General features: G+C 39.0%; 1 protein-coding gene across 1 annotated transcript; it reads left to right on the top strand.

Moving 5' to 3' along the window:
• Positions 1–2,666: 2,666 nt before the first annotated feature.
• ASNS (asparagine synthetase (glutamine-hydrolyzing)) lies at positions 2,667–23,009 on the top strand. The gene is given in 13 exon segments (XM_033192840.1): positions 2,667–2,797; positions 5,831–5,938; positions 5,941–6,101; positions 10,486–10,723; positions 15,557–15,742; positions 16,002–16,103; positions 16,547–16,674; positions 18,125–18,251; positions 19,496–19,602; positions 20,275–20,375; positions 21,812–21,893; positions 21,988–22,143; positions 22,668–23,009. Coding segments are annotated over 12 exon segments (1,683 nt in total). The 5' UTR covers positions 2,667–2,797; positions 5,831–5,853; the 3' UTR covers positions 22,878–23,009.
• The last annotated feature ends 1,364 nt before the right edge of the window (positions 23,010–24,373 follow it).

Here is a 24,373-nt window from a genome sequence, read left to right as displayed (position 1 = left end):
CCAAATGAATATATACATAATCCATGTTTAATTGTGGGACTTTGCCTTGTAATCGTGTGAGACAATTCTCTCTAATAAACTCCCTTTTACATATATGTGTATCCTGTTGGTTCTGATCCTCTGGAGAACCCTAATACATCTTGTTTATTTTTTCTCCGCTGCCTTTTCTCTTCTTCTAGGCTTACCTAGACCACCACCATTCCTTCCCCCTTTCCTATTCTGAAGTAAAAGTTGTTTTTTCTCGCTTAGTGCATGGTATTGTGCCCATTTCCCATGGCTTCCCTCAGTCCTGCTCTGTTTATTCTTCTGGCTCTCTTAAGAGGAAATTCCTGCCTCTTCCTTGGCTTTTTCCAATTGGTCTACATACTGGTTTCTGTTGTTCCTAGAGACACACTGAGATGTTTCACGTCTCACTGTCACTTCTTAGAAGGGCTCTCTCTACCTCGTCTGCCTGCCGAGCAACCTCTTGGGGAGACACAGGTACTCCTGAGTCATTGAACTTGAGCTGTTTGGTGTTGGCATGTTAATTTATCTTCTTACACCACCTCCCACTTCCTTAACGTCAAAAGACAAGAATAATTATTATTTTTCATGGTTGATGTGAAGAGTACAAATAACTTATACAAAATGCATTGCAGTTAGGAGAGAATAAATGGCAGTGAATGCCCTTATTAATGTTATTCTATCAGTATCAGCTCAGATACCATCTGTTCTGTGAGCTCAACTCTGAATCATATCTAGTTCTTCCCTGGGTTCATTGTGATCTATTCTTAACTGCTTTAAAACAGCAATTATTCTGATTCTAATTAGTGATCCTTCCTAGTAAAATTTTAATTTTTTAGATCTCTTTCTCCCATCCCTGCCCCAGCCTTAGCAGTATTTTCTTATTTCTTTTTGTGGGTACAGGTTAAATCACTGGTCTTCTTTCACTTGTGGCTAAATAAATGTTTTGCTGGAAAAGTAAAGAGTTCCCAGTTCCATGAAATCTATAGTTCTACAAAATGAATATATACATAATCCATGTAAATATTTCACTTTTAAAACAATCTTTAAATATTTAGATAAAATTTAATTTGTGCATGTGTGTATGTGTGTGAGACCAGAGATGGTGGGGGGTGGGGGGGGTCTCACTATGTTGAGCAAGCTAGTCTTGAACTCCTGGCCTCAAGCCACCCTCTTGCCTTGGCCTTCCAAAGTGCTGGAATTGCAGGCGTGAACCATTGCACCCAAACTCACTTTTTGTTTTTGTCTCACACATCCGCGTGAAGAGACCACCAAACAGGCTTTGTGTGAGCAACAAGGCTGTTTATTTCACCTGGGTGCAGGCTGGCTGAGTCCGAAAAGAGAGTCAGCAAAGGGTGGTGGATTATCGTTAGTTCTTATAGGTTTTGGGATAGGCGGTGGAGTTAGGAGCAATGTTTTGCGGACAGTGGGTGGATCTCACAAAGTACATTCTCAAGGGTGGGGAGAATTACAAAGAACCTTCTTAAGGATGGGGGAGAGATTTGTAAAATGTAGATAAAGACCTATTTTCCCACATTGCTTTCCCTCATTGCTCTCAGGTTTAAAATACATCAATTAGGATACAGCAAAGTCTGTTTGATACTGAAAACTTTCCAGCAAGAATAATCCTTAGAACAAGTCATCTCTCATCTTTGCTCTTGCCTGTAACTACTAAGTGACTACTCCATCTTCTGCGCTTAGGGCTTTTAAATTGTTGGCATTTTTTATTTAGCCGGGAATGCGTTGTATGGGGATATCAAACCTGCATGCTCCCCAAACATTGACTGTAGTCTGATCATAGTAGGTCGTGCACATATAATTTTACTATTTCTCAATTTATTTCAGTGCTGATATAATTAGTAAAATACGATTTAAGAGTGTTATGATACTCTTTTAAATCGTGATGTCTTTTCTTCATCAAAGAGATACTTAAAAGCACATAATCATCTTGTGGAGGCAGGTTGACAAAATCCTTTTTGAGATTCTAAAAGGAATCTTTGTACTTAAAAGTTTAAGGACCACTGATATATTTTGGCTTCATGTATCAATCAGATTTAGATTTTATTTTATTGTTTTAGAGATGGGGGTCTCCCTTTGTCGCCCAGGCTGGAGTGGAGCTCACCGCAGCCTCAAACTCCTGGGCTCAAGCTATCCCTCTGCCTCAGCCTCCTGAGTTGCTGGGACTACAAGGGTGTGTCACTATTTTTTGTAGAGATGTGATCTCGCTGTGTTTCCCAAGCTGGTCTTGAACTCCTGGTTTCAAGTGATCCTCTTGCCTTGGCTTCTCAACATGTTGAGATTACAGGCGTGAGCCACCACTCCTGGCCCCGATTTATTAATAGATTTTATAAGGACATTTTAGGCCTCATGCATCAATTTCTTAGAACAAGCTTTTCTCTGCACTGCATACTAAATCAGACGGTAGTGCGACAAATAAACGGTGATGATTTCCCTAAGAACAAATCAAGTACAGAAAACTCCCTAACTGTCAGAACAGCAGGTAGTCTGGACGGATCTCTGAGGCTATCCTTAAACAGGTGCACTGACACGCAAGGTGCTGGAAACAAAAGAGCTCCTCCTTGCGCCCTCCCGCCGCCCCACTTAGTCCTGCTCCGCCCGGGCCACCCCGTGGCCCCGCCCCTATGCGCGCTGGTTGGTCCTCGCAGGCATGATGAAACTTCCCGCACGCATTACAGGAGCCAGGTTGGCATAAGCGCCCGCAGTCTAGCCGCCCGGCACGCTGTCCGCTGCCTGGCCTCCGCTCACCGTATCTCCTTGACTTGCTTACGCCCAGGTGAGCCGGACCCTGCGCCCCGCGCCCTGCGCCCAGCGCCAGCACCCTCCTCGTGTGCCCTGCGGCTGCTCCGGGAGGAGGGGGAGGAGGATGCGCTCTTAAGCCTGGCACCCGGCAGACGCGGTTCGGGGGCGCCTGCTGATGCTACGGCTCCTGCGGTAGAGAGGGCGGGGCGGACGCCTGGCGATTGTTGCGCAACTGGCAGCTAGCTGAAGGACCTCTCTGTACTGGTCCCCTGAGGCATCAAGAGGGAACCGCGTCCGGGAGGCCGGGCTGCTCCGCAGAGAAGGCAGCGGCGGTCTGAGCCCCTGTAAATGTTATATGTGTACTTTTTTTTACTATGTGGCGTCGAAGCCTGTGGACATTTTCGCAGGCCGGGTCCCTGCGGCGGAGGGGTCGACCGTGCTGGTGGCCAGGGCGCAGTCAGGCGTTGCGTGGTCCTGATCTAGGAAGAAGAGACTCTGGCTTTATTACCGCCTCGGTGTCTGTGCTTTCCCCTTCAACTGCCCCCGTCCTCACCTGGACCCCTCACCTTCCTCCTCCTCTCACCCCCCCACCCCTGCCAGTCCCCACCCCTCTCTGTAGACTGCAAGACTTAACAAGTGACTTGCCGAGCAAACCCTGCCGAGAATAGGTCTGTTTAGGGACACAGGCGGCCAAGTACAGAAAAAGGCAGAAGAACTAGCGTGCCTTTTTCAGTGGATGTCATTTTACAGGGCTGGCTTCAGATGATTGTTATAGTTTTAAATAAAAGGACAGTTTTCTTATCGGCCCTTGGCCTACATTATTTCTTTACTGTCCATTGCCCTGGGCGCTTGACTAATAATTTAACAGCATTTTTTGTTTTTTTTTTTTAATTTTTAAATCATGATTCATAGCATTGCTGTAAGAGTAATTAGAGGTAAAATAGAGCTTGAGCCTGTCTGTAGTTGGTTACCTACTGACATCTTAACATAAAAGTAAGGTGAGAGGGTGAAGTTTTAAGTAACGTTAAGTGGAATAGAAATTAAATGCCCTGAAACTGCCATGTCCGGTTCGGTAGGCGCTAGCTACCTGTAGCTGTTGAGCACTTGAAATGCTGGCTAGTCCTAATTGAGGTGTGTTGTGTTAAATACACTGGATTTTGTCGTTGGAGTAGGAAGAACAGTGTAAAATATCTGCTCGATATTTTTTTATATTGATTACATACATGTTAAAATGATACTATTTGGGACATATTGAGTTAAGTATATTTAAAATTAATTTCACCTTTTTCTTTTAATGGGGCTACTAGTATATTTAAAATTACATACGTGGCTCACATATTTATTGGACAGCACTGCTCTAGAAGTTTAAGAAGAAATAAGAAAAATGTTGAGAACAGGTCGCGGTAGTAGGAACTTTGCCCTTCTATAAGACCGATTCCAATAAAAATAATAGGTTATAGTTTTAATTGGCCTTTTCCTACTAGAAAAAATAAGTGTACTTTACATGCCCCTTTGTTCTCCCTCTTTCCCCTCCAGTTTAGTGTTTAGCGTGTATTTATTATAGCAGGATTAATACAGGGATTCACTAATCAGCGTTAAGAAAACTTAGGTAAATGATTCCCTGATGACCACACTTGATTTTCAAAGCACTTTCCTAACCCATTTTTAACTGGTATAGAGTCAAAGGCAGATGGCTTATTAGTAGTCATCTCATTTAAATCTTATGGAATTTTTCCAGTAAATCTCAAATAATTTATTATAGGCTATTTGGGCTATTTGGTCAAGTGCATGGAAGGGACAGCATAGGACATGTGGTACTTCATTTCCAAATTGCTTGAGATGATTTTCATTATAACCATATATTATTTGGCTCTGGTTTTCTGGAAAAGCCAGCTAAACCTTTGATTCTTTTAGATATAAATGAAATATCACCAAAGGATTGCTCAAAGTGACTTATGCAACTTGATATATTTTTTTCCTTAGGGTGTTTATCCCAAATTATCTGGGCATTTGCTGCAATTTGCAGTTTTTTTAAAAAAACACCAAAATAGTTATTTTTCAAGTTAGAGATGTTTTCATAAAAACAGTCATTTTGAGCTGGCAGCAGCCAAATAAAGTAGCCCTTTATTTCACAGTTGAGAATTTGAAATTGGAAAGTAATTAACATATGTAAGGATGACTTACTTGCTTCCTGGCTTATAGGGATGAGCCAAGTTTTTATTAGGGATGTTGTTGCTGTATATGTCCCACCTAATTTGCTTCCTTAGTGAACAATACAACTTTGAGACAGAAATATTTGAGAACATTTTTGTCACTTAGGACATTTTGATAGTGAACATTTTGTATCTTCTATTAACTTAAAATGTTTTATTTGTTATAAAGCCAGGATATCTGATATCAAATTAAATTGTTTTCTTTTCCCTTTAGATTTTCTTCAATCACATCTGAATAAATCACTTAGAGGTAACCTAGATGTAATATAGTGAAATGCTTAAAAGAGCTGTGTATCTTAGTATTACACTTAACAGCAGTATGATTTTCTGTTGTACCCATTATATTGTACCTGCAGCTAGTTTGGATAAAGAGAGGGCATTTAACTGTCAAGACAACCTGAGAGGAGACTCTAGTAATCTGGAAAGTCTCTTGGATCTTTGAGGGATTTTGGGATGGAGAGAGTGGGGCCGGGATCTCTGGCTAGGCTGGAGCCAGCCTGGATTTGTATCTATATCTTGGAAGCAAACTTAGAATGCAGAGACAGATGTGGCCTGGATGCTGCCAGCTCTAGCCAACCACTAAATCCTAAGATGGGAGAGATGCAGGCTTTGACTAGGTGCTAAGCTGCTGTAGCCCATTGAATGTAGAGGTCACTATATTTTCTGAATACCTGTAAGTAAATTAAATCATTCTCTACTCCCGTGTGCCTGCCAACCTAATGGGGAATCCCTATAGAAAAGATGGTTTAATTTTAGTCTTTGAAGTGATTTATGCATGTTTCTGAAATCAAGATTTAATGCAGACTTGGATTGGATATTGAATATTTTTGATTTATCTGCTTTTATCTCCACAGAGAGCTTATAGCTTCATTGCACCATGTGTGGCATTTGGGCCCTGTTTGGCAGTGACGACTGCCTTTCTGTTCAGTGTCTGAGTGCTATGAAGATTGCACACAGAGGGCCGATGCATTCCGTTTTGAGAATGTCAATGGATACACCAACTGCTGCTTTGGATTTCACCGGTTGGCAGTAGTTGACCCGCTGTTTGGAATGCAGCCAATTCGATTGAAGAAATATCCCTATTTGTGGCTCTGTTACAATGGTGAAATCTACAACTATAAGAAGGTAAGGAGAAAGAAACCAGATGTCTGGATGTGATTAAACTTAAGAGTTTGTTGGTCACGATGATATTACATATTCTGTATCATGCTTTTTACTTTGCAAGGCACTCTATATTCGTTATCTCATGTGCTCTAAGTATGTAAATGGGAACTGATGAATAAAAAGGTGAGTGAAATAACATCGTCACAAAAGAAGTGATAAAAATGAGAATTACAGTTCAGTTTCTTTGACTCTTAGAATTTTTTCTCCTTCTCCCCAGCTTTTCATTTTGAAAAAATTTCTAACATACAGAAAAGAACAGAACAGCGAGCACCTAGATTGAATAGTCATTAATGTTTTGCCATATTTGCTTGATTTTTTTTTACACACACACACACACAAACACACACACACACATTTTTGCTGAATCATTTGAGAGTACAGTGCAGATATTATGATACTTACTCCTAAATATATAAGCATTTGTCTTCTAAGAATAAGGATATTCTTCTACATAACATCAATACCATTATTAAACCTAAGAGTCCATAACCCACCTAATATCCAGTTTATTCTTAAATGAAATTTCCCTAAGTATCCCAAGAATTTTTTTTTTTTTTGAGACAGAGTCTCACTCTGTCACCCAGGCTGGAGTGTAGTGGCGTGATCTCGGCTCACTGCAACCTCTGCCTCCCGGGTTCAAGCAATTCTCTTCCCTCAGCCTCCCAAGTAGCTGGGACTACAGACACCTGCCACCATGCCCAGCTAATTTTTTGTATTGTAGTAAAGACGGGGTTTCACCATGTTGCCCAGGGTGGTCTGGAACTCCTGAGCTCAGGCAATCTGCCCACCTTGGCCGCTCAAAGTGTTACCAAGAATATCTTTATAGCTGGTTTTTGTTTGTTTTGAGCTAGATTTCATTCAAGGTTCATGCATTTGGTTGTGATGTTTCTTGGTATTTTTTGAGACTTCTTGATAGATAACCTGTCATGCATTGATAAGAGGTTTATATCCTAATCACATTTTGGACATTTTTTATCTCTGAACAATAGCTTTTGTCATTGTTTGTTGCCTGCTCATAGGAACACTCTTAATAACAGTCTTCTCATTTAAAAAGTTTTAAAATAGTTATCAGGAGATTCCTTTTACACATTTCTTTATGCCTTTATTAAGGGCCTACTATGCACCAGACATCATTTTTCTAGGTGATTGGAGATGAAATGGTGAAAAGGAAAGGCAAGAATGGACTTTCCTGCTAGTGGGAGGTAGAAGAAGAGAGTATTAAAACTTTTCTCTTTCTGAGTCAAATCAGTGTCATATACGTGAGAATGCCAGGTGGTGGTATGGCATTGTCAGCTTGGCTTTCCCCTTAAATGAAATAGGAAACGCCCTGCTTCCTTAAACAGTGTTGTTTCTTTTTATTAAAAAGTTACAAGAAGTTAAATATTTTGAAAATAATTAATTTCTATTCTGAATTAGCCGAATGTTTTATTTGTAAAAATAGAGAAGTTTGTTCCACAAGCATCTAAGCTTATGTAGTTGGGTCAGCTAGCAAACTGTCTAATGAGCAGAATGTATATTTTAGGCTTATATAAAGTATTCAAACCCCCCCCCCATACCTCCTTTTTGGTAAAAATAAAGTTTACCACTACAATAAAATACAGCCAGAGGTGTGCTGGGAGTAGAGGGAGACTGAATGAAAAACAGGAGGAATGGGGTCAAGGCTAGAGCAAAGAGCAGGACCTCTCCCTGCAGGGGAGTATCAGGGGCCTGCAGCCAAGTCAGATGACAGCATGACTTCAGGAGGTAAGATTTGAGGGCTTTTATCTAAGATGCAGCATTGGAATTTGGTTTCAGGGGAGTAGGAAGTGATACATCCGTTACCCAAAGGACCCTTCTCCTTTTTAAGTAAATTACCTGCAAAGTTTAGGCCAAAGAGGTGGGCAAGGTAGATTTTGGGAGCTGTTGCTTGCTAATATCAGTGAATGCTTTATAGTCACTAACCCTTCAGGCAGTTCAGCCCAGAACAGTCAGCAGAAGACTGTTTCCAGACCCCACCTGCTAGTTATAGATCATCCCTGATAGAGCAGAGGGGGTGACCAGGTAGTGACTTTACAGTCACTGGAGGCAAAGCCCATTTTTGGACAGTTCAGTGAGGACTTATAGACAAAAGATCCACAAATGATGGAGTGAGCTGCATGGAGGGTGAAGCATGTTTATGGGTCATGCACATACATAATAGGTTTACTTTTGAAATTTGAAAGCATGTTTTAAGCTTATCTAGGATTTCCACCTGATTTAAACCTCTTCTTTCTCTAATATCAGCCAAAAACCTGAGTACAAAGTTCAAAGAGGAATATATCAAGGACTTTTCATCCTCATAGTTTGCCAGCGATGGTAGAGAGTGTCAGAATTGGGGAGTAGCCTAATCAAACCTTCTTGCTCTGCATGCAGTGGCAGACAGTCCCTTTGCTGTTCCTTTGGGGCATGCAGACTAATAAAGTGCCACCATCATTTTGTCTATAAGTAAGGAGTAGCTTTAATGCTACTGCAGTGGTGGAAGCACTGGGCATTGTCGTCCACCCCTGGGGACCAGCCGCTTTGTTTTGGATCATGTATCTGTTATTGTGATGTAGCCATTTATTTTTCATGGAATGGTGCCAAATGATGTTTGTCCCTTTGCTTTACATTTTTATAGCTAGGACTTTGAAGCTGAACTGGAGGAACTTCTTAGCCAATACTATCTTCTCAAACCAAAATTTTTAGTTGCAGAAGACACGTTTTTTTAGTGTCATGGCAACCAGGCAACCTGTTATCTTAACTTACATTTAGAGGTTGAGCATCCCTAATCTGAAAATCTGAAATTTGAAATGCTCCAAAATCTGAAACTTTTTGAGCACTGACATAATACTACATGTGCATTTTGATGTCACAGTCAAAATGCAGGTGTAAAACACACAGTTTATTTGGTGTGTCCTAGGGAAAAAAGACCCTCTCAGCCCCCTTCAGCTGCAGTATAACTTTTCTACACATGCCCAGATTTCCCCGTGCAAGCATGCCCACAAAGGGTAATAGAATGGCATATGCAAGCTGGACACACCAATGGCAGGATCCAGGATCCCCACAGATGGGACCTCTGCGCATTACCCATTGTGTATTTTTGCTTATTTTCTGCTCTGTGGTGTTAAGATACTGAAAATGTCAAAAAGACCTGTAGATATTTATTTGAGCAGCAATGATAAGGAAAAGTAGAAACATAACACAGAAAGTCAAGCTATAGGAGAAATTGGACTGTAGTGTAAAGGTTTAGATTACATGATGAAAATGTGTGATAGAGATCTTGAAAGGCTGGAGCTACCTGCATTCATAACAGAACAAGAGGTCATGTCAGTTTATAAAATCGAAGGGAGACTTCCAAGACAGAAGCCGTTGTTAATGAGGCAGATGACTCTGGAGAAACACTTAAAAAAGTCATTTGGCCGAGTGCCTCCTCAACCTCAGAGGACCCGCTTCCTGGTTGCTCAGCTGCTTCTGATATTTCTTCTCACCTAAAAAAGGAAAAAAAAAATACAGTGTACAGTAACCTTTTAATCAAAACACAGCATTGTCGGTGGAGTCTGAAAGCCTGCCATTGTTTGTACAGCTGTTTAACTGCTGATACAGGTATTCTGGTGATACTACTATGCTACTTATTATTTTCTTACTGTGTTAATGGTAGGTCATATTTTTTACTTATGTATGAATAAGTGTATGAAAATGATTGCTCTTTAGTAGCATATAAATTCAGAGTCAGGAATGATGGTCAATGATGTCAAACAGCCACAGATTTGCCACATGGTAGCTGAGATAGTGACACCTTTGCTTTCTGATGGTTCCATGTACACAAACTTTGTTGCATGCACAGAATTATTCGAAATATTATATAAAGTTACCTTTAGGCCATGTGTATAAGATATATGAAACATAAATGAATTTCATGTTTAGACTTGGGTCTCATCCCCAAGATATCTCACATATATGCAAATATTCCAAAATCCAAAACACAACACTTCTGGTTCCAAACATTTCAGATAAGGGAGACTCAATCTGAATATATATGTATTACATACATAGTATGTATATAATATGCATTTCCATCCCTCCACAGATTACTGTTCTGGCACATTCCCATTATATTCTGTTTATCAGACTGCAACTAAAATTTTCATGGGTTCAGCTTTATGTTGGACAGAATTTGCAGATTATGAGTTGAAACAAACCCTAGTTTGATAATGCTGTGATTCTCTTAAATCACCAAAGTGCATGAAAGGATTATAGAGCTCAGAAATACTGAAGCAACTTTGCAATAAAAAATTATTAGTGAATGTACAAGGAATCTAACATTTTGGTTTTGCTATTGCTTCATAAGATGCAACAGCATTTTGAATTTGAATACCAGACCAAAGTGGATGGTGAGATAATCCTTCATCTTTATGACAAAGGAGGAATTGAGCAAACAATTTGTATGTTGGATGGTGTGTTTGCATTTGTTTTACTGGATACTGCCAATAAGAAAGTGTTCCTGGGCAGAGATACATACGGAGTCAGACCTTTGTTTAAAGCAATGACAGAAGATGGATTTTTGGCTGTATGTTCAGAAGCTAAAGGTAATAATAAATTTTTCTATAGACTTTCATTATTGTCTTGGTTGTATGTTTTCTTTTAAATTATATTTGAAAATCTCTTAGAGAGCAATCCAGAATTTTACAAGTGACTAATTAAGTTATGAGTCTTTACCTTTTATTAAAAAAACAGTGGAGTTGTACTCTCCTTTTCAGCACTTAAATTCTGTAATACTTGAAGGATGATTCTTTAGTGCAGTCATTTATTTTTTGCTATGCTAATATGCTCTACGTCTAGCTTGATCCTAAGTGTAGTTTTAAGTTTTCCTGTGTCATCCTATAATGGTAGGGTTGACTCTGCGATTATTGCACTGTGGTACTTTGCTGCAGTTATAGTACAGCAGATATTAGGATTTCTAAAACAGCTTTATTGATAATTCACATACCGTGTAATTCACCCACTTGAAGTATGCAGTTTGGTGGTTTTTAGTGTATTCACAGATGTTGGTAACCGACACTCCAGTCAGTTTTAGAATTGTTTTTCCACCTCAAAAAAAAAAGAAAAGAAAAGAAAAGAAAATCCTATGCCCTTTAGCTTAGTTATTGCTGGCAGGATCAACTAGGTTTTTTGTTTTTGTTTTTGTTTTTGATTTTGGAGATGGGGTCTTGCTCAGTTGCCCAGCCCAGGCTGGAGTGCAGTGGTTTGAACATAGCTTAGTGCAGCCTTGAGCTCCTGGGCTCAAGCGATTCTCCCACCTCAGCCTCCCTAGTAGCTAGGAGTATAGGCATGCATCACAACTCCCTGCGTCCTGTGCCCTTTAGCTTTGAATTCCATCTCTCCATATCCATCATCTGCACCCCCGCAGTTGTAGCCCCAGCAATCACCAATCTTTCTGCCTCTGGATTCCCTATTCTGTATGTTTCATATGAATGGGATTATATATCATATGGGCTTTTGTGACTGGATTCTTTCACTTGGCATAGTGCTTTCAAGATTTGTCTATGCCGTAACATGTATCAGTACTTACTTTTTATGTCCAAATGATACTCCGTTACATGGATACACTGCATTTTGTTTATCCACTTGTCAGTTGATGGACATTTAGGACATTGTTTACCCCTTTTGGCTATTACGAATAATGCTGCTATAAACATTGGTGTGCAAGTTTTTGTGTAGACATTTCTCTTGGGTGTATATCTAGGAGTAGAATTGCTGGCACACATGATAACTATGTTCAGTTGAAGAACTACCAGATTATTTTTCGAAATGGCTGCATTATTTTTTATTCCCTCCAGCGGTGTATTAAAATTTCAGTTTCTCCATATCTTCACAAACACTTACTGTGTGACTTTTTAATTCTAGCCATCCTAGGGTATGTGAAGTGGTATCTCATTGTGATTTTGATTTGTATTTTCCTGTTGACAGTGATGTCCAGCATCTTATCTTATGCTTATTGGCCATTTGTGTATCTTCTTTGGAGAAATATTTGTTCAGATCCTTTGCCATTTTTTTTCCTGCTAGGGATCATTTTATTTGAAAAACATAATAGACTTTATTATTTTTTTTTGAGCAGTTTTAGAAAAAATTGAGAGGAAAGTGCAGAGAGTTCACACATGTTCCCCCTACAGTGCCCCTGCCCAGTTTTCCTAACTCTTAACATTTTGCATTATTGTGCTACATTTATTAGATTTGATAAACTGATACTTATATATTAACTGAAGTTCATAGTTTACATTAGGGTTCACTCTTTGTGTTTTATAGATTTTTGGATTTGACAAATGTTTAATGCTATGTACCCACCATTACAGTATTATGCAGAAGTTTCATTGCCCTAAAAATCTCCTGTGCTTCACTTACTGATTCCTTCCTGTCCTCTTCCTCCTAACCCTCCCCCCCCCCGAGTCATTACTGATCTTTTTACTTTCTCTTTCACTTTGCCTTTCCCAGAATGTCATATAATAGTTGTAATCATATAGTTTGTAGCCTTTTCAGACTGGCTTCTTTCACCTAGCACTATACACTTAGGGTTCTTCTATGTTTTTTTCATGGCTTGATAGCTCATTCTTTAAATTGCTGAATGATGTTCCATTTGTTTGCATGTACTGCAGTTTGTTTATCCATTCTTGAATTATCCATCTCTAATTGGGTTATTTTGCCTTTTTATTACTGAATTGTAATAGTTCTTTATGTATTCTAGGTACAAATCCCTTTTGTTCATCAGGGTTTCAGGATACAAGATCAATATACAAAAATCAATGGTGTTTGACACACTTTAACTGAATACTATGTACTTAAAATGAGCAATCTGAAAATGAAATTAAGAAAGCAACTTCATTTATAATAGCATCAAAAAGAATAAAACACTTAGAAATAAATTTAAGAAGTGTAAAACTTGTACTCTGAAAACTATAAAACATTGTTGAAAGAAATGAAAGATCGAAATAAATGGAAAAGTATCCCACGATCATGAATCGAAGGCTTAACATTATTAAGATGTCAGTCCTCCCTAAACTGATTTATGGATTCAACTTGATCCCTATCAGAATCCCAGATGAGTTCTTTGTAAAATCTACAAGCTGGCTCTCAAATTCATATGGAATTGCAAGGGACTAAGAATAGACAAAACAATCTTTTGAAAATGAGGAACAAAGTAGGAGAACTCATACTTACTGATTTTAAAACTTACTACAAGACAATGGTAATAAGGACAGTATAATACTGGCAGAAGGATAGATGTATAGACGAGTGGGATAGAATTGAGAGTCAGAAATGAACACATACATATATAATCAACTTATTTTTGACAAGGGTGCCAAGTGTATTCAGTGGGGAAAGAAGTTCGAAAACTGGCACAGTGGCAACCAGATATGTAAACATATGCAAAACCTGGAGTTGAACCTTTACCCAACATCATATACAAAAACTATGGATACAAAAAAATGCATCAAATGAATCCATTTTGAACTAATCCACATAAATGTAAGGGCTAAAACTATAAAATCCTGAGAAGCAAACATAGAAGTAAGTTGTCATGACCCTGGATTTGGCAAATCTTTCTTAAATATGAGACCAGAAACAATAATACAAATTGATAAACTGGACTTCATCAAAATTAAACAGTTTTGCACGTCTAAAGGACACCATCAAGAAAGTGAAAAGACAGCCCGCAAGTTGGAAGAAAATACTTGCAAATCATGTATAGCACTTTTTGATGGTAAACTTGAGGAAGACATTTATTTTTTATCCCTTACCTACACAGTAGTAACATCCTAAAATCTCTCTCCCTGCCTCTTTTTGCCGTTCTTTAAATCCTTTCTCACTTAATTTTCAGATTTAATGTTGGCCAAAGCAGGGATAATGAGATCAGTCAAAGGGGTACTTAGGACGCTAGTGACAGTGTTTGTACTGATACCGCAACTGGCTTATTTTCAGGCATTTCTAGTGTGATCAGATGGCAAAGAGCAAGTATATATATGTATGTCAGTTGCCAGGACTGCTGGGCAAGCCTGGTAAAGAGAACAGCGGGGAAAAGCAGCCTCCTGCTCCCCTGGGCCTTCTTTGAGCCTGATGATCACTTGATATGGAACTAGAATCACATCCAGTTTACCCTCTGAAATTCCTTGATTGTTGTTTTCTATTTCCTTGACACTGTCCTTTTCCAGACCAAATTATCTCATCTGGAATACTGCAATAGTTTTCCCTTCTCAATGCTTTTAGAATAACCTGTCGAAAACTCATCTGATTATAGTGCTGTCTGCTTAAAACCTTTTAATTACTCCCCATTCCCTATGTGGGCTGCGTAGCTCACTTGAGCTCTGCTAGCTGGTGAGGGAATCTGGGTCCTTTTTCTGGTATTTGAATTCAGTGTTACACAGGTTACTGGCTGGGTAGACAGTCTCAAATTGTAAATCATGGGTATTCCATGTAGATAGTCTGTTACAATCTACAATAAAACATTGATGTTTGTGTCAAAGATCATGGTGGTGTGAGGTTGGGAACCATCAGTGAGAATTTATTGAGGAAATTTAAGTTATATGGTTTTATTCACATATAGTGTATAACACTAGTTAAGGGATAGATGTCTTCCTATCTGACTTTAAAGTAGCTAAGAGTGGATCATTGTACTTGTTAAAGGTCTGGGAACCATGGCTATTTTATTTTGAGACAGAGTCTCACTCTGTGGCCCAGGCTGCAGTGCAGTGGCCGGATCTCAGCTCACTGCAAGCTCCACCTCCCGGGTTTACGCCATTCTCCTGCCTCAGCCTCCTGAGTAGCTGGGACTACAGGCACCCGCCACCTTGCCCGGCTAGTTTTTTGTATTTTTTAGTAGAGATGGGGTTTCACCGTGTTAGCCAGGATGGTCTCGATCTCCTGACCTCGTGATCCTCCCGTCTCGGCCTCCCAAAGTGCTAGGATTACAGGCTTGAGCCACCGCGCCCGGCCGGCTATTTTCTGAAAATACCTCAGTGATGACAAATGACTACCAGACTATCATAACATTAGGACTCCAGTTCATCCCTTTGCTTCATAAGTATGTCTTTTCCTTTTGTATATATTTGCTTTGGTATAGAAGATAGATTTTCTTGATTAGAAATCTAAGAAGAAGAAATTGAACACTGGAGGTTTTTCTATTTCTTTCAATTACTAAAAGTTAGTGTAATTTGGCAGTATATCCCTATGCCATTATTATCTCTCCAGTAAGTAGATGGTATGGCTTAGGAAAATAGGAAATTTTTTTTCCTGTTTTGCTTATTTAGTGGCCATGTGTTTGTATTAAAAAGGGAAAATAAATAGGAATGTAGAGGATGTTAACTAATCGTGACAGTTATTGGGAAGGGTTACCTAATTTGAATAAAGGTATCTTTTTGAATTTGTAGGTCTTGTTACATTGAAACACTCTACGACTCCCTTTTTAAAAGTGGAGCCTTTTCTTCCTGGACACTATGAAGTTTTGGATTTAAAGCCAAATGGCAAAGTTGCATCTGTGGAAATGGTTAAATATCATCACTGTCGGGATGAACCCCTGCACGCCCTCTATGACAATGTGGACAAACTCTTTCCAGGTAGCAGACACGCATCCACCTCTTCCCCATCCTTCTCCAAGGGAAAAAAAATTTTAAGTTGTGCTCTCCCATCATTTGAATGATTTTAGTTTCAAAACCTACTTCCTCTTTTGTTTGGAGGGAACACATTACGATTTGGCACACTCCACCATTGAGTAAATACCATCATGATAGATGTTGATGATTGTGTATTTCATTTCAATAACTAATCCAGCCCAAGATTTTCTGGAGCTGTTTGGTTTACTTGCTGTGTTTATAGGTTTTGAGATAGAAACTGTGAAGAACAACCTCAGGATCCTTTTTAATAATGCTGTAAAGAAACGTTTGATGACAGACAGAAGGATTGGCTGCCTTTTATCAGGTGAAATCAATTAAAAAACCTAATTATATTTTGTGTGTGTTTAATTGAAATGATTTGTAGCCATCCCTTTTGTTTTTACTATAAAATATTTTCTGTATGATTTAATCTTTCCTTCATTATAGGATGGAAACAATTTTTTATAAGCTGCATTTAATACTCATAGTCATACTCCAACTTGAGTTACAGTATAGCTATGTTATTGGTGTTAAGAGTGAGCCAGTGGATGTTTGGAATTCTGTGTAGTGATTTTTAACCAATTCAAATACCACTATTATCACCGTTTGTATATTTTTCTCTTACTGAAGTTGATTTCAGTTTATAAAACTTGCGGATTTTAAATGGTAAAACTATGATCTTGGTGCTTATCAGGAATATACATCTTCTGTCCCTGTCTTATGCAAGGCACATAACTAGGACACTTCCACTTCCTCTTTTGCTTGTAGGGGGCTTGGACTCCAGCTTGGTTGCTGCCACCCTGTTGAAGCAGCTGAAAGAGGCCCAAATACAGTATCCTCTCCAGACATTTGCAATTGGCATGGAAGACAGCCCCGATTTACTGGCTGCTAGAAAGGTAAGGTGCTGTCTCTGTCCCTTGTGTAGTTAGAGTAGACTTATTATTAGAGTGAAAATGGAGTCAATAATGGGTGATTCTACTTCTGCTGCTGTATTGACTGGGACAATTGTTTTAAATTAAATGTATTAAAATAGAATGAAATGGCTGTTGAATATGCACTGTGTTGTACACTGTCCTCTGTGTACTTTTATCTGTTATGACCCATACAATTCTCACAAAGATTCTATGATGATAATTATGCTCTTTTGAAAGTAAAGGTATCTGGGCATGGTGGCCTACACCTGTAATCCCAGCACTTTACAAGGCTGAGGGAGGTAGATTACTTGAGGTCAGGAGTTTGAAACCAGCCTGAGCAACATAATGAAACTCCATCTCTACAAAAAATGCAAAAATAGCCAGGCTTAGTGGCGCCTGCCTATAGTCTTAGCCTCTTGGGTGATAGAGCCTGGGTGATAGAGCAAGACCTTGTCTCAAAAGAAAATAAAGAAAGTAAAGGCATAAGTCAGGTGCAGTGGCACACACCTGTAGTCCCAGATACTTGGGAGGTTGTGGTGGGATGTCTGAGCTCAGGAGTTCAAATCCAGGCTGGGCAACATAGCAAGACGCCATCTTGAAAAAATTTTAAAAAAAGATTTTTTGTTTGTTCGTTTGTTTTTTTAAAAAGAATGTAAAGTCATGGTATCGTGGCTAACACTGCAGGCTTTGGAACCTGACTTGTGATTTGAAATCCTGGTTCTACTCATTGATGTAACAAAAATAATAGTGTCTGCTATGGGGAAATTTTAAGGTGAAATGATATAATTCATGTAAAGTAAGTAGGATAGAACTTAGCATGTAGTAAGTACTTAATGAGTGTTAGCTGTTATTATTATTTTAAAAAGTACTGTATTTAGAATACTGTGGGCAGAGGGTAGCTTGTCTGTATTCAGTGAGCAGGTGACCTAGTTCCCACTATGGAGAACTTTCGTAGCATGGATGAGAAGGAGCTAGAGAGGACTCTCAATGCAAGGTGATCAATGCTGAGAGAATCCAAAATAGCCAAGGAAAGCAGAATGAGGGGAGGAGCCATTCTATATAGGAATTACATTCTGGATATAAAAGTAGGCATTTCAGAAAGACCAAGCTTAGCATGGGACCAGGTTGGACTAGAGAGAGATGAGGTGGGTTAGGTAAAATAGGTGAGGAGGGAGGTGCCTACTGGGAGAAAGGTTGAAGCCTCGGCCCCAGAGGAGCTGAGGGGAGACTTCCTGGTGGTGGAGTTGAAGCAGGCGAGGAAACAGTGCTGGATGGGGCTTGTATGTGGTGGGCTGTAAAATCATTTTTCTTTCCCTTGTTTAATTTTCCCACCATTGTTAATTCATAAAGCTTTGTGAACTCCCGTCATGTTTGATTTTCAAGGGAAGTTATTTTCTTTAACAAATAAATGGGTATTTCTTTATATAATAAGGTGGCAAATCATATCGGAAGTGAACATTATGAAGTCCTTTTTAACTCTGAGGAAGGCATTCAGGCTCTGGATGAAGTCATATTTTCCTTGGAAACTTATGACATTACAACAGTTCGTGCTTCAGTAGGTAAGGTATTATGATATTATTAAATAAAAAGCTTTTTCTAACACTGAAAAAAAGTAAGGTTTAAAAAATTTATTTCAAGCCATATTTTTAAAATGTTATTTAAGGATGAATGCAAATTACATCCCTATGTTACTGATTATTTAAGACCACTTAAGAATTCTCTGAATCTCTTTTGGAGTAAAGGGAACAATAAATACATAGTTCAACCGCCACATTGTTGGTATCACTGCTGGTGTTTCCCCAGGGAGCAGATACGTATTTTCTGCCCTCTGCCTCCCATTTCTCTTAGAGTTTCTCTGGCTACAGTCTGTATACAGTGAGGCAATAGGTCTATTTGGTAATGCATTTTTGATAAGAAATACTCATTTTAGATATATTTTAGTAAATATTCCATCACATAACTTACCAGTCACTAGCTATCATTGCTCTGCAAACAATATTAATTTTATTTTGTAAATAATGTATCTACTGAGATCAGAAGTATACCCCAAATTAGACTGATCCAATGTTAACGAACCTTTGTATGCTACTGCCTCCCTTGAGAGACTTGCCTTGGAGGGCAAAAATATCTTCGGTATTACAATGGTTTATGACCCTCCAAAACATCACAATAAATAAGCAGATAGACAGGATAGCTCTGGTATTGGAATTTCATGGGGCTGGGGTGGGGTTAGGAAAATAAGTGTCTATCACCTCAGCTCTCTAGCTGAGATGATAATAAAAACAAAGCTGAGAAGAAACACTAGTTTAGAGGGATGTGGTGGAGGACCAAGAAGGCAAGTTTAATAACTTATATAGTCTCCCCAGCTTTATGTGAAATCTGGTAAATGGGGAGTGGCAGGGGGAAAGTACCTAACAAAATTAACACTAAACCACCAAAATGGCTGTTCTTATTTTTGTGTCATAATACCACTATGAAAGGCATGATTTTTAGGTATTTGAGTCATTGTTCAGCTTAGCATAGTTTTGAAGTGAACATTCTTGGTCTAAAATCATTAGAATTTTAAAACCTGTTTATAAAATGACAGAATGGTTCTGGGTTATTTTATTTTACAGTAGTGCTTTTGGATTAAGTACATCTAAATGGCTTGTAAATACAAGGTCATTATTGTGGAAACTACTTTATATTAATATGAAGTCCAGTATGGTAGTAACACTTTCAGTTATTTCCAAAAATCAAATCAAAGGCATTTTTGGTGGAAGGTTATGTTGACATTAAAGTTAATTTCTCTCTCTCATTTAAGGTATGTATTTAATTTCCAAGTATATTCGGAAGAACACAGATAACGTGGTGATCTTCTCTGGAGAAGGATCAGATGAACTTACGCAGGGTTACATATATTTTCACAAGGTAACCACTCTGAAGTGGAGGAATATTCATGCTATATTAAGAAAACTATGAATTGTTTGACTATTTTCTATCATCTTTCAGTATGACAGTAACATTTTTGAGTCTCTTGTGAGGTTACAAAAGGGAATCTGATAGAGTTTGTTTTCTATCTCTTGGGAAAGAAAGAAATTTTAATAGTGTAAGATGATTTTTATTCTTTAAAACTAGTTACAGCTGGGTGTGATGGCTCATGCTTATACCCCCAAGCTGTTCAGGAGGCTGAGGTGGGAGGATCACCTGAATCCAGGAGATTGAGACTGCAGTGAGCTGTGATTGCGCCACTGCACTCCTACCTGGTTGACAGAGCAAGACCCTGTCTCTTAAAAAAAAAAAAAGCTAAAAATAAATAAATAAAACTAGTTAAGCTTCTTGAGAATCACCTTTCTGCCATTTCTTAGCATCCTGTGGAATTATGACTGTTGCCCAGTGTGTTCATTTTATTCTAATATTAGCAGTTTGGTAGGAAGGAAGGCATGTTTTGTAAAGCACTGCTTACCTCTGTTCAGTTATTTACTCCCTTCCCTAAATTTGTTTAACTTGTTGTCTTATCCAACTTTAGGATTGGAGAGGGAGAAAGAAAAACTGCTTTGTGTGCCAAAAGCAAAACTCTTGGTGTTTTTGTTTGTGAAATAGGCTCCTTCTCCTGAAGAAGCGGAGGAGGAGAGTGAGAGGCTTCTGAGGGAACTCTATTTGTTTGATGTGCTCCGCGCAGATCGAACTACTGCTGCCCACGGGTAATACTTTTAGAGGCTACTGTAAAACAAAAACAAAAAAGCACCAAAACAAAGAAAAGCTTGGCCGGGCGCGGTGGCTCAAGCCTGTAATCCCAGCACTTTGGGAGGCCGAGACGGGTGGATCGCGAGGTCAGGAGATCGAGACCAACCTAGCTAACACGGCGAAACCCCGTCTCTACTAAAAAATACAAAAAACTAGCCGGGCGAGTTGGCGGGCGCCTGTAGTCCCAGCTACTTGGGAGGCTGAGGCAGGAGAATGGCGTAAACCCGGGAGGCGGAGCTTGCAGTGAGCTGAGATCCGGCCACTGCACTCAATACCCTGAAAAAATAAAAATCCATAGCTGATTGGCTATATGTTGCATATAGTTGGCTATATGTTACAAAGTGTGACTTTTATAGAGAAAATGAAGCTGTTTCTTAACTTTGTCCAAAAGGATTAGGCCACATTTCAAAGTGTTGTTGTGGTATATGGAGAGAAGGCTTCTTCCATAGGTTGTTTGAGTTGGAGTTTTCACCTTTAAAAGGTAACAACATTCTGCTCACATCTGAACAACCAAGATGGAAGAGGGGAAGGCTGCTGCAGCAGCTACTTGAGTGTTTTAAAGAGAAGTAAAGATTGTAAACATCTTGTGACAAGTACTGAGTGTCCACCGTGCCTATTTGGTGCTGTAGTGACCCTGAGGGGATAGGGTAGTGAAGATGCAAGGGGTTTGATTACATTATAACGAACCAGGTATCTTTGGTATCATTTCTGGTTGTCTAAAGTTATGTTGAAGAACTGAAGACTTTTACTGTACAGGATAAACAACTGTCATTAAATGTTTTAGTTGCCTCTGCTGAATCACAGCTAGATCAGGATATAATTAAACATGGGTTTAAGGAATGAACTGAATCTGGTTATTATCCTCTCTACTTGTCCTAACTAGAGTCACTAGGCTTCAGGAAACCGGTGATACGGAATTTGATGAAATATAGTGGGACTCTGGTTTAAATTGCATATTGTATGTGAATTGTTAATCAGTGGTTAAAAAAATACTGTATTATCATCACAATTGTTAGAAGAGATGGTCTCACCTAGAAAACACTGATTTAGAAAGGTCCAATCAAGGTATCTTCTTAATGATTGGGTCACTCATGATTTGTAACTTTTTCTGCTTTTTGAAATATGCATTTAACTATTCCTAAAAAAGGAAAGTAAAAATAACAGTCTCAAGCAGTTAGTTTTACTCCTTAGATGACATGATACATATATTATTTTAAATGAAGATTTTTTTATATTCATTCATTAGTGTAGGGCAGTCATTCAGAGGCTTGTGACTGTATGACCTTAACATTTCTTAGGATCTGGTTGAACTGATGGAAAACTGAATCAGTACCTAAACTGTTGGGCACTACACACCCATTTTAATTTAGATTTTCTTCTTTTCTCCTTTAAGCCTTGAACTGAGAGTCCCATTTCTAGATCATAGATTTTCTTCCTATTACTTGTCTCTGCCACCAGAAATGAGAACTCCAAAGGTAGGTAAATCAACTCAAGATAAAAACTGTCCATTGCCATCAGATTATATTTGTAATTTTTAACTGATGCTCCTTTTTTTTTTTTTCATGTCAGAATGGGATAGAAAAACATCTCCTGAGAGAGACGTTTGAGGAGTCCAATCTGATACCCAAAGAGATTCTCTGGCGACCAAAAGAAGCCTTCAGTGATGGAATAACTTCAGTTAAGAATTCCTGGTTTAAGATTTTACAGGAATACGTTGAACATCAGGTATAATTACTTTTAAAACATTTTCAGGAATAGGACTTTGGATGCAGAGCTGTCATTGCTGTTCATTTTGTATTTAGTTTGAATGCTTTGTCCCTGTAAGAGAGATTCATCGTCTCTGTAAACAATTATCTCTTTTATGAGAATTATATAATAATTAAGTAGCATGAAGGATTATAAAGTACCATCTAGAATTGAAAGAGAGAGGAGACTTACTACTAACCATCACTGACCTTCATTTAACACATTTTTGGGCACCTGCTGGGTGCCAGATCTTGTTAGGCACAAATGACTAAAACAGAGCCACCAAGAATTAAAAATTTACACATGAATGTTCTCTAAAAGTCACTGCAGCTATGCATATTATGAATACTTTAACATTTTCTGAGTGATGGGTGATTCAAAGGGTCTCATGCAATTTACAGTCATGTCTTATCTTAATGTTTTCTATTTTGTGAAACCAGAGTAAACAAGCATTTCCTGCCATTTTAAAAAAACTGTTTGCTCCTATATGCTTATTCTTACAGGTTGATGATACAATGATGGCAAATGCAGCCCAGAAATTTCCCTTCAATACTCCTAAAACCAAAGAAGGATATTACTACCGTCAAATCTTTGAACGCCATTACCCAGGTCGGGCTGACTGGCTGAGCCATTACTGGATGCCCAAGTGGATCAATGCCACTGACCCTTCTGCCCGCACACTGACCCACTACAAGTCAGCTACCAAAGCTTAGGTGCTCTTTATGCTGTAATGTGAAAGCAAATATTTCTTCTTGTTGTATGGGGACTATGGGGAGATAGGGGAACAATGAGAGTCAACTCAGGCTAACTTGGGTGTGAAAAAAATAAAAGTCCTAAATCTAAAACATTGCTGTAGTCATTTATGTTCATACAGTCTCTTCATAAGAGGTAACTAAAAATTTTTTGCTGTATCACAGTAAAGTGGAGGGTAAGCTAGGAAAAGTGAAAAGGATCTGACGTCTGCAAGAACTCACAGCCCTCTCCTGGCAGATCTGCTTTAGATGACATTTGCGTCTTGTGCCTGTGTGGCTTCCTTCCAGTCCTTGCCTCATCTTAGGGACGTCATCAAAGGACTACACTATTTTGGTTCTGCTACATTCCTAACAGCTGCCTAATTAGACTTGAGACTTGAGTCTTCTATAGGAATTCATGACAACTCTATTTTACAAGATAGTAGTTCATTTTTTTCTCTTTTATGTTGAGCCAAAGCCACTTCTGGAGACTTGTCCTAGAGCAGGGGTCAGGCTTTTTAAAAATTTTAATTTGTTTTTAATGAAGAACCAGATAGTAAATATTTTAGGCTTTGTGGACCTCTTTTGGGAGTGTTCAGCTCTGCCATTGCAGTGCAAAAGCAGTCACATAGACAATACGCAAACAAATGAGCATGGCTGTGTTCTATTAAAAGTTACTTATAAAAGCCAATGGTGGGCCAGACATGGCTTGTGGCCCATAGTTTGTTGATGGCTGTTCTAGAGGAACAACCAAGCTAACTAAACATTTCTGATAAAAGTCTAGACCTACTTGAAAGAGAAAGTATAATAACACATTCAAAGAACAGGTAAACGATTTTCATTTGAATGCTTACTGATTGTTTAAGGACAACATTTTGAAATATAAAGGTGAATTTAGCTCTCAAAAAATTTTGAAAAGGTAACTGCTGGTGTACAGATAATACAAGGATGCTTAATGGAGGAAATTAAGCAGAAAATTGTCTGGTAAGTTGGAAGAAGGGTGTATTTTAGGCTAGCTGTAGGCCTTTATGATTTAAGAATATCACTAAGAAACTGAGGAAATGTCATTCATACTAGATGACTTTTTTTGTTTGCTTGTTTTGTTTTGTTTTAGACAGTCTTGCTCTGTCACCCAGGCTGGAGTGCAGTGGCATGATCTCAGCTCACTGTAACCTCCACCTCCTGGGTTCAAGCAATTCTTGTGCCTCAACTTCCCAAGTAGCTGGATTACAGGCAGGTGCCACTGTGTCCGGCCAGTTTTTGTGTATTTAGTAGAGATGGGGTTTCACCATGTTGGTCAGGCTGGTCTCGAACTTCTGGCCTCAAGTGATCTACCCACCTTGGCCTCCCAAATTGCTGGGACTACAGGTGTCAACGACTGCACCCAGGCCTAGTAGATGACTTTTAATGATAATCTTGTGTTTGTAGGTGCTTAAGTTGCCTAAACCTAGAATGATTTGATTCTAGGCATATTTATT

The sequence above is a fragment of the Trachypithecus francoisi genome, unplaced genomic scaffold (assembly GCF_009764315.1).
Source record: "Trachypithecus francoisi isolate TF-2019V2 unplaced genomic scaffold, Tfra_2.0 Lachesis_group4, whole genome shotgun sequence".
Classification (NCBI taxonomy): Eukaryota; Metazoa; Chordata; class Mammalia; order Primates; family Cercopithecidae; genus Trachypithecus; species Trachypithecus francoisi.
The sequence above is the reverse complement of the archived record's forward strand: the minus strand, read 5'-3'. Positions and strand labels throughout refer to the sequence as shown.